General features: G+C 35.2%; 1 protein-coding gene across 16 annotated transcripts in view; it reads left to right on the top strand.

The window, feature by feature from the left end:
* BIRC6 (baculoviral IAP repeat containing 6) overlaps nt 1-14,433 on the top strand; it is a 268,324-nt gene that overhangs the window by 118,724 nt on the left and 135,167 nt on the right. For all 16 annotated transcript variants that reach the window (XR_012121905.1, XR_012121902.1, XR_012121903.1 and 13 more), the window contains 5 exons: nt 825-941; nt 3,168-3,322; nt 3,796-3,922; nt 12,032-12,142; nt 13,568-13,701. Coding sequence is in view for 13 of the 16 variants with exons in the window: in XM_073214568.1 (XP_073070669.1) it covers nt 825-941; nt 3,168-3,322; nt 3,796-3,922; nt 12,032-12,142; nt 13,568-13,701 (644 nt within the window). In the remaining 3 variants the exon portion in view is untranslated. The remainder of the gene's footprint in view (nt 1-824; nt 942-3,167; nt 3,323-3,795; nt 3,923-12,031; nt 12,143-13,567; nt 13,702-14,433) is intronic.

Raw genomic sequence — 14,433 nt, 5'->3', positions numbered from 1 at the left:
AGTTTTTATTGAGGTAAAATATAAATAACATAAAACTTACCATTTTAACCATTGTTAAGTGTGCCATTCCACGGCATTAAGTACATTCACATCATTGTCATTATTTTGCCCCAGATTTGACCAGTGGCATCTTCTTTAAGCTGGTCTCTGTCTTGCTGCATGTTTTTATCTCTTTGAGCACTTCCTTGTTCTTTGGCATAAGATACTCCAGGCTCTTGATTTACTTTCTCTTCCCCATACTGGGAATGAATTAGCCACTTCAACAAGAAGGTTATTTCCAAACCTTTTAGTGAAGGAATGTGATTAAGAAACCAAAATTTGTGTCCTCAATATACTTATTGCAGTTTTGATGCCTTCTCATGTCCATAGAGTTTCCGTGTGTGTGTGTGTGTGTGTGTGAATACATATTTGCACCTACATTTATTTCTATATCTATCTGTCTACCCCTCTAGGAAGCTGCGAGTTCACATCAATATATCTGGTTGTGATCTAACTCCATAGGCTTCAGTTTAGTTTTCTCCCTTTCCATGTTTATGTCTTTACTCTGGCAGCAAGGTGCCTGGTTCTCATTGTCCTTTATTTGATTCCATTATCATTCTTCACTTATTTGATCCACTTCTCTCTATATAACCGATTTCTCACCTCTAGCCTCCTTTGCACAGATGCTGTTATTTGCTGTGCCTACAATCCCATGCCAAGTTGTTCGTAAATCCGGACATATTCCTCACCTTGCCTTGGGTTCAGATGTCAACATTTTATTATAGGAAGTAGAACATGCATAATAATTATCAAATAGCTATTTTTCTTTTAATTACTTTTTGTAGCCCTAGATGCTCGCCTAGAAGTTGGACTTGAACAGCAAGCAGAACTTATGTTGAAAATGATGTCTACCCTGGAAGCAGATTCCATTTTACAGGCATTAACAAATACATCTCCTGCATGTAAGTAAAAATCACTATTCTTAGACTATTGCAATGAAGCATTTATCTTTTGATTATTTTCCGTTGCATTCAGCAAGGAGAGATTTTTAAACTTCAGTGTCTGGTGTGAGTCTGGCTGGGCAAAATACATAACACATTTCCCTTGCTAAGTTAGTAATCAGTTGAGAAACCAGACAAAGGGTTAACAAATTGGAAGAGTGGAAGGGGAACAAAATACCTATATGTAGTACTCTTGTTTGGTCCAAAAGCCTGAGCCATGTTTTTGTTTCTGTGCTGTTATGAGGTTAATGAAATTCCTATGGAAGTTGGCTTAACTAGCTGCCTAGATGTTCATTATATCCAAATTTATGATAAAGTGGGGATTTTAATACAGTCAGCTCCCCTTTTCCACAGGGGATATGTTCCAGACCCCCAGTGGATGCCAGTAACTGTGGATTGTATGGAACATTATATAGTGTTTTTCCCTATGTATACATAGTTATAAAGTTTAATTTACAAATCAGGCACAGTAAGAGATAACAACAGTAACTAATAATAAAGTAGAATAATTATAACACTCTAATAAAAGTTACGTGAATGTGGTCTCTCTCTCTCAAAATATCTTACTGTACTGTACTAACCCTTCTTGTGATGTGAGATAATAAAATGCCTGGGTGATGAGGTGGAGGGTGCATGATGTAGGCGTTGTGACAGTGTTAGGCTGCTATGGGCCTTCTGACGCTGCGTCAGAAGGAGAATCATCTTCTACTGACTGCAACTGACCATACTTGAGTTAATGAAACTGTGGAAAGTGAAAGCACATGAAAGGGGTTGGAGGACTATGGTAGTGCTATCTTTATCTTCCGTAAACACTAGGATGGGAGACATAGGTAAGGATGGTAACCAACGGTGCCTTACTGAACTGCAGGATTGAGAGGATTTACTACCTACTTATATACAGCAAAAGCAAGCAAACTTCTTATATAGAAGACCAGATGGTAAATTTTTTAGGCTTTTTGGGCTGTACCGTGTATGTTGTAACTTCACAACTCTGACTGTAGAAATAAAGCAGCCATAGACAATATATAAATGAAGGAGCACAGCTTTTAACAGAAATGGTGTTACAGAATCAGGCAGCTTGCCAGATCTGACCATCAGAATGGTTTCCTGACCTTTGGTGTACAGTGCTAGACTTGGGTAGATCTTCTCCTGTCAGGTGAGTACAGTTAAGATGGCAGCCTGTGTCTGAAAGACAAGGATTGAGGAGCTGGGCTGAGGAGGTGGTGATTATTTTATTTTTCATACGCCTACGAATGACTTCAGCTTCTCTGGGGCATGGTTAATAAAGGGATGGAGATTAACCCATTTCATTAGAGAAATTACAGTTTTTAGATCATCCTATGTTAAATTGAATTCTTTCAGTTTGCAGTTTTCATTTATTTCTTGCCTTCGGAGGTATGGAAAAAAGGAGAAAAACAAGAAATTGTCAACTGTTCTGTTGTCTTAGTATTGGTATACTAATACTGTTATAGCTCCCATATAACGGGAATCCCTTCCAGTGGATCAGCCTCTCCATGACCATAAACAACACAGTACTGCCCAGAGTAGCCCTTTCTTTATTGGAGATTTCTTACTTAAAACAGTTTATTAGAAGACCCTTTTGTAATTTCTGTCTGCCTCAATATTGTTATCTTTTGATGATTGTCCTCTTCAGAACTGTTCCCTTTTAATATAATAACTTTGTAAATATATGAAAAATCTCTCAGAGTCACTATATTCCTCTGTCCTCCATGAATATATACTCATATAATTTGTTTGGTGTGTGGCATGGGCATCAAAAATTTTAATGCTTCCCTAGTAATTTTAATGTGCAGTAAAGATGAATCAATTGACTAGAGCCTAGATTATTCTAAAACTGTCTTCTTAAGAGTGAGTCAGGATTCTTCTTTCTCTTCCTTTTCTGTTTTATCAGTTAGGAAAAAAATTGAAAATAAAAATGTCTAGAGAGTAAGGTTCATTTCCCTTTGGTAGATAAATCCTGTGGATTTGGGAGCATCTCTTTAGTGATTGTCTTTTTGACCTTCAAGTAATGTAAAAACAAGTTTTCAAATAGTATAAAAATTAACCATTCTTAGGGATGCAATTAAAATTTTTTTAAGGATCTTCACTTACCTATACATATTAATAGCTTGTTAACATTTCTCCTGATACTTTGTGCATAAAATCATAATTGTGTTTAATTTTCAGTATCACAGTCTCCCACTGGAACAGATGATTCACTTCTAGCAGGTTTACAAGCAGCAAACCAATCCAACCAGCTTATTATACAGTTATCATCTGTCCCAATGTTAAATGTTTGTTTCAACAAACTTTTTTCCATGCTTCAAGTCCATCATGTTCAGGTATGACTTCAGGAGAAATGGTATATTTTTACACATTATTGCCAGCCTACTAGAAAATGAAAATAACTGGGGAGATCATTCTCGAACTGACAGGGATGATTTCTTTATTATCTCAGATGGAAAAATACTGGAGATACTTTGATAACCACAGCTCCTCAGTGATAGGTCATTTATAATTTTTGTGATTTTTAAGCTTTACTGCTCTAGTTCCAACTATATATTACACCTACACCTGTATTTAAAGACTTGAATCACCTCATTTAATTTAGAAAACCATTTGTATTAGGTAAATTATGAAGTTTAACTTACTTAAATCAAGAATTTTAAGATGTGCTTTGCTTGTCAACTGAAGTAATCAGAGGAATATTTAATACAAAAGTTATTTATAATGATTCATACTTAAGATTTTTGTTTAAATGCTATTTCATAATATAATAGATACTTTTTTCCTGTCAATTTTCATTCTTTTTCAGTTGGAATCACTTCTCCAATTGTGGCTCACATTGAGCTTGAATTCTAGTTCATCTGGAAACAAAGAGAATGGAGCAGACATTTTTTTGTATAATGCTAATCGAATACCTGTTATTTCATTAAATCAAGGTAAGATTTATTAGAAGGAAAATTACTACCAAATAAACTAAAAAGGTAATGATTACTTTTGTCATTGGGCTTACAGTATTTTAGTGAAATAAATTTTTTAATATAACAATTTAATAAGTAGCAGGAAAGAGAAAACTGTGTTATCTTAAGTCTGTGTGCAACTAACTATACATTAATCTGTTAATCTCACATTGTGTTTACTGAAAGTATTATCTTTTCATAGGCTTTTCTGTTGCAACTAGTGTTTTTTACAGATGTATATTAGCTGCTGTAGGAATTACTAAAATTGAAGAAGGATGCCAATTTCCTGCAGAAGATCTATTAGTTTGTTTTTTGCTTGGCAAATTTAAGAGTGTGGGAATAGTGGGAGTAACCATCTTCTGTAGAAATGGAATTAGCTTTAAGCTCTGGCTACAGGAATCTATTTTGTGTATTTTAAGAAAAATTAAAATGATCATCTCTTCCTGGTGTTTTCTCCTGGAGAGGTATGTTCTGTATCTTGCATGGCTGTCTAATTGACTGTCTTTCAACCTTAGTGATAGCCATGGTGGCTAATATCGCACTTAAATCTGCATTGTCTCAAAAAAAGCAGCTATATTTTAATTACTGTTTTGATCTCTTCCACACTGCTAATAATTATTATAAATTTCATTCCCATTGCTATTTTTAGCTTTGTTATGAAAAACAATAAACATAAACCAGAGTAAATGAGTAAAAATGTAAATAACTATTTCTTACCTTCATTGGGTATCTAGTTAGTATTCAAACTTTAATTGTCTCAACTGTTAAAAAAATTTTTTTTATTTGAAATAGAATCCACATAAGCTGTACAAATATTAATTCATTAAGTTTGTTTAAATCCCTCTTAATTGTATAGACTCCTTCCATGTCATTTTTGTCTCCTTGTAAAGGTATTTGCCACAGAATTTGGTCATTTCTCTTTCAGGATTTCAAGGGTCCTGTTATTTAATGACTGTATCTCTGTGACATCCTTGAATTGGTATTTAGTCCAGGAGCTTAATTGATGTTTTTCTTCTCTTTCTTTCTTTTTATCAAGGTATCATTGATATACACAGTTCTGAAGGTTTCACATGAAAAACTACATTCCCCCATATTATCAAGTACCCCCCATACTCCATTGAAGTCACTGTCCATCGGTGTAGTAAGATGCCACAAAGTCACTACTAGTCTTCTCTGTGCTACGCTGTCTTCCCCATGACCCCCCACCTCCCCCGCCGCATACCATGTGTACCAATCATAATACCACTCAATCGCTTCTCCCTCCCTTCCCTCTTCTCCCCTTTGGTAATTGCTAGTGCCTTCTTGGAGTTTGTTAGTCTGCTGCTGTTTTGTTCCTTCAGTTTTGCTTCATTGTTACACTCCACAAATGAGGGAAATCATTTTGTACTTGTCTTTCTCCAACTGGCTTATTTCACTGAGCATAATAACCTCCAGCTCCATCCATGTTGTTGCAAATGGTAGGATTTGTTTCTATCTTATGGCTGAATAATATTCCATTGTGTATATATATACCACATCTTCTTTATCCATTCATCTACAGATGGACACTTAGGTTGCTTCCATTTCTTGGCTATTGTAAATAGTGCTACAATAAACACAGGGGTGCATATGTCATTTTGAATCTGACAACTTGTTATCCTTGGGTAAATTCCTAGGTAAGGAATTCCCAGGTTAAATGGTATTTCTATTTTTAATTTTTTGAGGAATCTCCATATAGTTTTTCACAATGGTTGAACTAATTTACATTCCCACCAGCAGTGTAGGAGTGTTCCCCTTACTCCGCATCCTTTCCAGCATTTGTTGTTCCTAGTCTATTCGATCTTGGCCATCCTAGCTGATGTGAGGTGTTATCTCATTGTGCTATTAATTTTCATTTCCCTGTTGATTAATGATGTGGAGCATCTCTTCATGTGCCTGATGGCCATCTGAATTTCTTCTTTGGAGAAGTGTCTGTTCATATTCACAGCCCACTTTTTAATTGCGTTATTGCTTTTTGGGTGTTGAGGCATATGAGTTCTTTATATATTTTGGATGTTAACCCCTTGTCAGATATGTCAATTACAAATATATTCTCCCATACTGTAGGACACCTTTTTCTTCTGCTGAGGGTGTCCTTTGCTGTACAGAAGCCTTTTAGCTTGATGTAGTCCAATTTTTTCATTTTTGCTTTTGTTTCCCTTGCCTGAGGAGATATGTTCAGGAAAAAGTTGCTCATATTTATATTCAGGAGATTATGCCTATGTTTTCTTCTAAGAATTTTTTGCTTTCATGACTTACATTCAGGTTTCTGATCCATTTCAAGTTTACTTTTGTGTATGGGGCCAGTACCAAATTGTCATGATTATAGTGGCTTTGTAGTAGAGTTTGAAGTCGGGGAGTGTAACCAGCAGCCTCCTCCCACTTTATTCTTCCTTCTCAGGATTGTTTTGGTATTTGGAATTCTTTTGTGGTTCCATATGAATTTTAGAACTATTTGCTCTAGTTCATTGAAGAATTCCATTGGTATTTTGATAGGGATTGCATTAAATGGAATGGCCATTTTAACAATATTAATTCTTCCTATCCATGAGCATGGGATGTATTTCCATTTATTGGTATCTAATTTCTCTCATAAGTGTTTTACAGTTTTCAGGGTATAGGTCTTTCACTTCCTTGGTTAGGTTTATTCCAAGGTATTTTATTCTTTTTGATGCAATTGTGAATGCCGTTGTTCTCTTGATTTCTCTTAGTGCTAGTTCATTGTTAGTATATAGGAATGCAACTGATTTCTGTGCATTGATTTTGTATTCTGCAACTTTGCTGAATTCAGTTAGTATAGTATTTTGGGGTTGGATTCTTTAGGGTTTTCTGTGTACAATATCATGTCATCTGCAGTGACCCCTTTTATTTCTTTGTGTTGTCTGATTGCTGTGGCTAGGACCTCTAGAACTATGTTGAGTAAAAGTGGTGAGAGTGGGCATCCTTGTATTGTTCCCAATCTTAAAGGAAAAGTTTTCAGCTTCTCGCTGTTAAGTATGATGTTGACTGTGGTTTTTTCATATATGGCCTCTATTGTGTTGAGGTACTTGCCCTCTGTACCCATTTTGTTGAGAGGCTTTATCATGAATGGATGTTGAATTTTGTCAGCATCTATGGAGATGATCATGTGGTTTTTGTCCTTTTTGTAGATGTGGTATATGATGTTGATAAATTTTCTAATACTGTACCATCCTTGCATCCCTGGAATAAATCCTACTTGATCATGATGGCTTTCTGATGTATTTTTTAATTCAGTTTGCTAATATTTTGAAGAGTATTTTTTCATCTATGTTCATTAGGTATGTTGGTCTGTAATTTTCTTTTTTTGTGGTGTTTTTGTTTGATTTTGGTATTAGAGTGATGCTGGCCTCAGAATGAGTTTGGAAGTATTCCCTCCTCTTCTACTTTTTTGAAAACTTTAGGGAAGATGGGTATTACATCTTCACTAAATGTCTGATAAAATTCTGCGGTGAAGCCGTATAGTCTAAGTGTTTTGTTCTTAGATAGTTTTTTGATTACCAGTTCAATTTTGTTGCTGGTAATTGGTTTGTTCAGATTTTCTGTTTCTTCCTGAGTCAGCCTTGGAAAGTTATATTTTTCTAGGAAGTTGTCCATTTCTTCTAGGTTATACAGTTTGTTAGCATATAATTTTTCATAGTATTCTCTAATAATTCTTTGTATTTCTGTAGTGTCTGTAGTGATTTTTCCTTTCTCATATCTGATTCTCTTTATGTGCATAGACTCTCTTTTTTTCTTGATAAGTCTGGTTAGGGGTTTATTTATTTTGTTTATTTTCTTGAAGAACCAGCTCCTGCTTTCATTGTTTCTTACTATTGTTCTATTGTTCTCGATTTTATTTATTTTGCTCTCATCTTTATTATGTCCCTCTTTCTACTGACTTTGGGCCTCATTTTTTCTTCTTTTCCTGGCTTCATTAATTGTGACTTTAGACTGTTCATATGGATTGTTCTTCTTCCTTAGGTAGGTCTGTTTTGTAATATGCTTCCATTTTAGCACAGCCTGCATTGTGTCCCAAGATATTGTGCTGTTGAATTATTGTTGTCATTTTTCTCCATATATTGCTTGATCTCTGTTTTTATTTTTTCATTGATCCATTGATTACTTAGGAGCATGTTGTTAAGCCTCCAAGTGTTTATGGGCTTTTTTGTTCTCTTTGCATAATTTATTCCTAGTTTCATACCTTTGTGGTCTGAGAAGATGGTTGGTACAATTTCAATCTTTTTGAATTTACAGAGGCTCTTTTTGTGGCCTAGTATATGATCTATTCTTGAAAATGTTTATGTACACATGAGACGAATGTGTATCCTGTTGCATTTGGGTGGAGTGTTCTGTAGATGTCTGTTAGGTCCATCTGTTCTAATGTGTTGTTCAGTGCCTCTGTGTCCTTATTTATTTTCTGTCTGGTTGGTTGATCGGGGGGGGGGGTCCTTTAGAGAGAGTGGAGTGTTGAAGTCTCCTAAAATGAATTCATTGCATTCTGTTTCACCTTTTAATTCTGTTCATATTTGTTTCACATATGTAGGTGCTCCTGTTTTGGGTGCATAGAAACTTATAATGGTTATATCCTCTTGTTGGATTGACCCCTTATTGTTTAATGTCCTTCTTTGTCTCTTGTTACTTTCTTTGTTTTAAAGTCTATTTTGTCTGATACAAGTACTGCAACTCCCACTTTTTTCTCTCTGTTAGTTGCATGAAATATCTTTTTTCCATCCCTTCACTTTTAGTCTGTGTAGTTTTTTGGGTTTCAAGTGAGTCTCTTGTAGGCAGCACATAGACGGGCATTGTTTTTTTTATCTATTCAGTGACTCTTTCTTTTGATTGGTGTATTCAGATTATTTACATTTAGGGTAATTATCGATAGGTATTGTCCTTATTTTCATTGCAGGCTTTCAATTCATGGTTACCAAAGTTACAAGGGTAACTTCCTTACTATCTGACAGTCTAATTTAACTCACTTAGTATGCTATTGCAAACACAATCTAAAGGTTTTTTTTTTGTGTTTATATATTAGATATCATGTTCTGTACTCTTTTCTATCCCTTGACTGACTTTGGGATGGTTGATAGGATTTTGTATCTACTTATTCATTACTTGTTCTATTTTCTTTACTGTGGTTTTATGTCCTTTGGTGACAGCTATTTAGCGTGAGTAAGAGTTCCATCTATAGTAATCCCTCCAAAATGCACTGTAGAGATGGTTTGTGGGAGGTAAATTCTCTCAGCTTTTGCTTATCTGGAAATTGTTTAATCCCTCCTTCCAATTTAAATAATAATCTTGCTGGGTAGAGTATTCTTGGTTTGAGGCCCTTCTGTTTCATTGCATTAAATATATCATGCCACTCCCTTCTGGCCTGTAATGTCTCCTTTGAGAAGTCTGATGATAGCCTGATGAGCTTTCCTTTGTATGTGATCTTCTTTCTCTCTCTGGTGCTTTTAATAATCTGTCCTTATCCTTGATCTTTGCCATTTTAATAAGTATATGTCTTGGTGTTGTCTTCTTTGGGTCCCTTTTGTTGGGAGATCTGTTTACATCCATGGCCTGAGATACTGTTTCCATCCCTAGACTGGGGAAATTTTTAGCAATTACCTTCTCAAAGACACTTTCTATCCCTTTTTTTCTCCTTTCTTCTTCTGGTACCCCTATAATGTGAATATCGTTCTGTTTGGATTGGTCACACAGTTCTTTTCAATATTCTTTCATTCCTAGAGATCTTTTTTTCTCTCTGTCCCTCAGTTTTTTTGTAGTCCTGTTCTAATTTCTATTTCATTTACTGTCTCCTCTACTTCATGTATTCTGCTTCTAAATCCCTCCATTGTCTGTTTCATTTCAGATACTGTATTCTTTAATGATTGAATCATATTCCTGAATTCTTCCCTGACTTTTTAATATTTTTCTGTAACTCTTTGAACATGTTTATGATTTTTATTTTGAAATCTCATTCAGGAAGATTGATGATTTCACATTCACTTGGCCCTCTTTCTGGGTTTGTGGGATTTCGGTTTTAACCAGGTTCTTTTGATGTTTCATTTTTGTAGGTGGCAACCTACAGTGCCCAGAGGCTCTGCTCTCTGTAGCTGTTCAGCTCCTGGGGGGATGGCAGGGTTCGCAGGTGAGCAGGCACTGTTGCCTGTTGGGTGGAAAGAGGTGTTTCCTGTTTCCCTGCAGTAACTGTCTCCAGTGCCAGGGCCAGTTGGCCGAGTGTGCAGAGAATCCTCTATGGTTTCCAGATGTGGCTGCCATGGGCAGGTGCTTCCTTTGCCTGGCCTGGTACAATGGCGGGGGCAGCTGGTTTGTGAGCTGGTGCTGGCTGGGAGAAAGGTGCAACAGGCCTTGTATCACAGTTGGGGGCCTAAGAGCTGCGTATCCAGCTAGGGGCATGGAGCGCCTGAAGCTCCTGAAAGTTCCCAACCTGCTGGGCAGAGTGCACTTGGACAATTTTGTCCACCTGTCCTTTCTCCTGAGCAGTAAGCTGTGTGCAGTCCTTGCCCCTTTAGCTGCCCTTTTGCTGTTAGGAAGTCTCTCAGACTGCCCGCCTTTCTTTTGCCCTACAGCGGCCAGATATGGATTCCTCTTTTCCATAAGCGGCTAGAATGTGAGTGTCTCCAAGTATTCCACCTTCCTTAGCTTTCCAACCCTACTAATCTCCAGAGCACCATGTATTTCAGGTTTTTGCTCCCAGAGCAGATCTCCATGGCTGTTTGTTCAGCAGTCCTAGGCCTCCACCCTCTCCCCACTCCGTTTCTCTTCCTCCTGCCAGTGAGCTGGGGTGGGAGAAGGGCTTGGGTCCTGCCGGATCAAGGCTTTGGTATGTTACCCTGTTGCTTGAGATGTGTTCTTTTCTCCAGGTGTATACAGTCTGGCACAGCCTTATTTCCTGTTGCTCTTGCAGGATTAGTTGTATTAACTATATTTTCATATTATATGTGATTTTGTAGGAGGTTTTTGTCTCACTTATCACGCTGCCATCTTTAATCCTCCAATCATTTTTTTCTTTTTTAAAGACTGTTTTGTACTTTGTTTTTAGAATGTTAAGTAACACTAATGCGCAGTCTATTAATGACTAGAGTCAGTAATATTTCACTAGAGGTCCCAAAATGAGGACAGTCTAATTCTGCCTTTCCTTCTTCATTTATTATCTGAAATACTTCATAAGGATAAGCTCTCGTGGTATAATCTATATAATAGAGGTCAGAAAAATGGTGGAAATTTTTTGTTGTCTAAAAATAGTTTTTAAATGAACTGCTTGACAGTCTAAATTCACATGCATGGCCTTTTGTTTCCTTAATAAGTACCTGTATGTTTGTGAATTTAAAAACATTTCGTATATTTCTATTACAGTAGTTAGGCTTATTGATGTGAAAATTGTGCTGTTTTTGGCCAAGAAGATGTTTCTTTTCTATTTTTTTATTTTAACATGTGAATATGTTTTTGTTAGGTTATGTATGAGAAGTGTTCCAGCCTCTCTGTATTTCCTACCTGAAATCTGTAGTCAGCCATTTTTAACAGGTGTTTTAAGAGCCCAGTCTGGCCATTGTATTATGTTTGTGTATTTTGAATAACTTCTTTGGCTTCCTCAGCTGTCTTAGTTAATTCTCATTTGGGCCTTGCAGGTGACCTAATTGCTGTTTTAGTTTGTGCTTTTGTTGTAAAGTTACTTTGGTTTTGAATGGTTGCCCCCTCTCCCTGTTTTTCTAGTATGCCCTTTTTAAATTTTTGTTGCTGTAGAATGTGGGGGTTATTAGTAAAACACAAATTGTGTTGCACTAGAATGCCTGTACTTTGGAAATGATGATATGTTTATAGCGATAACATGTTATTTTATGTGTTGTTGGCTGAGCTTTAAACTTAGCCATAAAATGTTGTTGACTCTTAATGCTTCACTTATATTTAATGGAGAACTCTTCATTTATGTTTTGAGGAGACTAGGTAAGTGAGTTGATTTAAAGAAAAAAAAGTCTTATTCCTTAATTCATTCTTTCCTATTTTAATTCTTAGTAGACGTTTGATTTTTCTAAGTAAAAAAAAATTTCCCTTTCTTTTTTCTGCCAGCATCAATAACAAGCTTTCTCACAGTGTTAGCTTGGTATCCCAATACTCTGCTCCGGACATGGTGCCTTGTGCTTCATAGTCTAACGCTCATGACCAATATGCAGCTTAATTGTAAGTTCAAGAATTTTTTTCCTTTAATTCTGTTATTCCTTTAAATTCCTTTAAATATACTTTATTATTTTTGCTCTCAGATTCTTAAAAACTTTTTTTTCAAGAAGTGTGTAGTTGTGAAAATGATTGACTTTCTTCTTTGACTATGTCTCTTCTCAATTTGTTCTTATATGTCTTATGCTTGTGCTTCTTTACTTTGATAATATATTGGCAATATAAGTAATTTCATATGTACCACCAAGTTCAAATCATATTTTACTTTCTAAAAATTTAATAGTTATTACAATAAAGTTGTTTTTAGAGTACAAGGTTAAATATTTACTGTTGCTCTGTTTTATGTTGGTTGTTACTTTTAAAGTACCTTTGTACTTAAAAATGATTTGTCATTATAATAGTCATGAACATACATGACTAGGTTCCTCATTTTCTGTTTCCCACTTTTAAAAGCTATGTTCCTTCAAAGTAATTGCTTTTTCTCAGTTTTTAATGTCCTGTTAACTTTTCTACTATCCTCACCCCCATTTTTAAATTTTTCATTAAAATAGTAAAATAATTTCTGAACCTTCTTAGAAAGGAACTTCTAGTGCTTTCTATGGTTTTATCTATCCCAAAGCCCTGAAGATAGTCTCCTACATTATTTTCTGTAGCGCTTATGGGTTTTGCTTTTCACATGTAGATACAGGTTTTATCTGGCATTCTTGAGATTGTTGTGATATAGGGATGAAAATTCATACTAGAGCAAGGACTAGCCTTTTGTGAATTGATTTCTGTAGGTTATTACAGCAGGTAGGTGAATTTCATCCCCATTTTGTTTAGGGTTAGAAAGGTCTATCAAATTGATAGGTTTGAATCATTGGGTAGTATCAAAGTGATACTCCTTTTTTTCATTTGGAATATATTTTCCAAATTTGGCATCAAAAGCATTATTGTCTGATTCTGAAGGTAGCGTTAACTCAGGATATTTTATTCAGTTCAGAAAATTAGCATGTTACTTATAAATCAGTTAAGTATACAAGATTTTATGCTAATTACATGCAAAAAAATGGATGTTTTTTGTCTTAGTTTATGTTAGAAAGCTGAGTTAAAATTTACCTGAAAAGTACATCTCTATTTCTGATAGGCTGAGATAATTACTAAGAATAGGCCCACCAAAAGGTCAGTAAACATTTAGATATTTCTTTTCCTCTTGACTGTTACACTGAATAAGCTGCACATTAAACTTGGCTTTTTCACAATTGGAGTAGGTGAGAGAAAGGAGATCTGTGGTAGATGACTCTAGAGAATGAGTCCAGTTTAGTCAATACTAGAAAGATTCAGACCCTCTTAACAGACTGACTCCCAATAATAAGTGAGTTTTCCTCACTTGCTTTCCATTTTTTCAGGGTCCTTTTCATTAAGAGTCTTTTTTTTTTTAATGTTTTAAAGCCGGTTCCAGCAGTGCCATTGGAACTCAGGAGAGTACTGCCCATCTCTTGGTTTCAGATTCAAACCTGATTCATGTGTTAGTGAAATTTCTTTCTGGCACCAGCCCACATGGAACAAATCAACACAGTCCACAGGTAATACAACTTTGGAAAACTAGTGATAGGCCCAGAATATTCAATAAAAATTAAAATTATAAAGAAAAATGCACCTAAATGAAAGTTTCATTGCTAAAGTATTTAGCATAAAAATAAATGATATTTATCAATGTAATAAAATGTTTTAAGTGATGTATAATAGTAATAGCTATACTGAAACTGAATTACAGCAGGTAGTCAGTTTTTTTCTTTGATTTTTACTAGATTTTTATGTAGTTACACATTTTTAGCATTTATTTTGGATAGCTGGAGAAACATTTTTAAAAAATGCTTATCTGAAAGTCAGGTAAGCATTTAAAAATTTTTGAATTAAAGTAAAAAAATAAAAAATATCATGTTTAGTGACCACTACTGTCAAGACTTACAATTCATCTAATTTAATCATTTTATAATAAGTATTTTGTTTAACAAAAAATAACAAGATGTATTATTCAGGGCTTATAAACATTTTTAGTCTTAAGATTTCCTTTATATCAGCTTCATTTTTTGTTATATTGTACTCTTTTTAAAAAATATTTCTACTTCATTATATTTTTTTCATATAAAAATATATTAAATGTTCATAGTTTCTTTTAAATGGAGGTTATTTAAGATTCTTGTAGGGCTATCATCTTTTCATTCTTAACATTTTAAAATTCTTCTCTGGATTTGCCATTAGATAACTTCTAACTTAGCTGTGTAGCTGTGATCCCATATATTATTAGTTCACTT

Source organism: Manis javanica, chromosome 1 (assembly GCF_040802235.1).
Source record: "Manis javanica isolate MJ-LG chromosome 1, MJ_LKY, whole genome shotgun sequence".
NCBI classification, from domain to species: Eukaryota; Metazoa; Chordata; class Mammalia; order Pholidota; family Manidae; genus Manis; species Manis javanica.
This window is presented reverse-complemented; position numbering and strand designations above follow the sequence as displayed.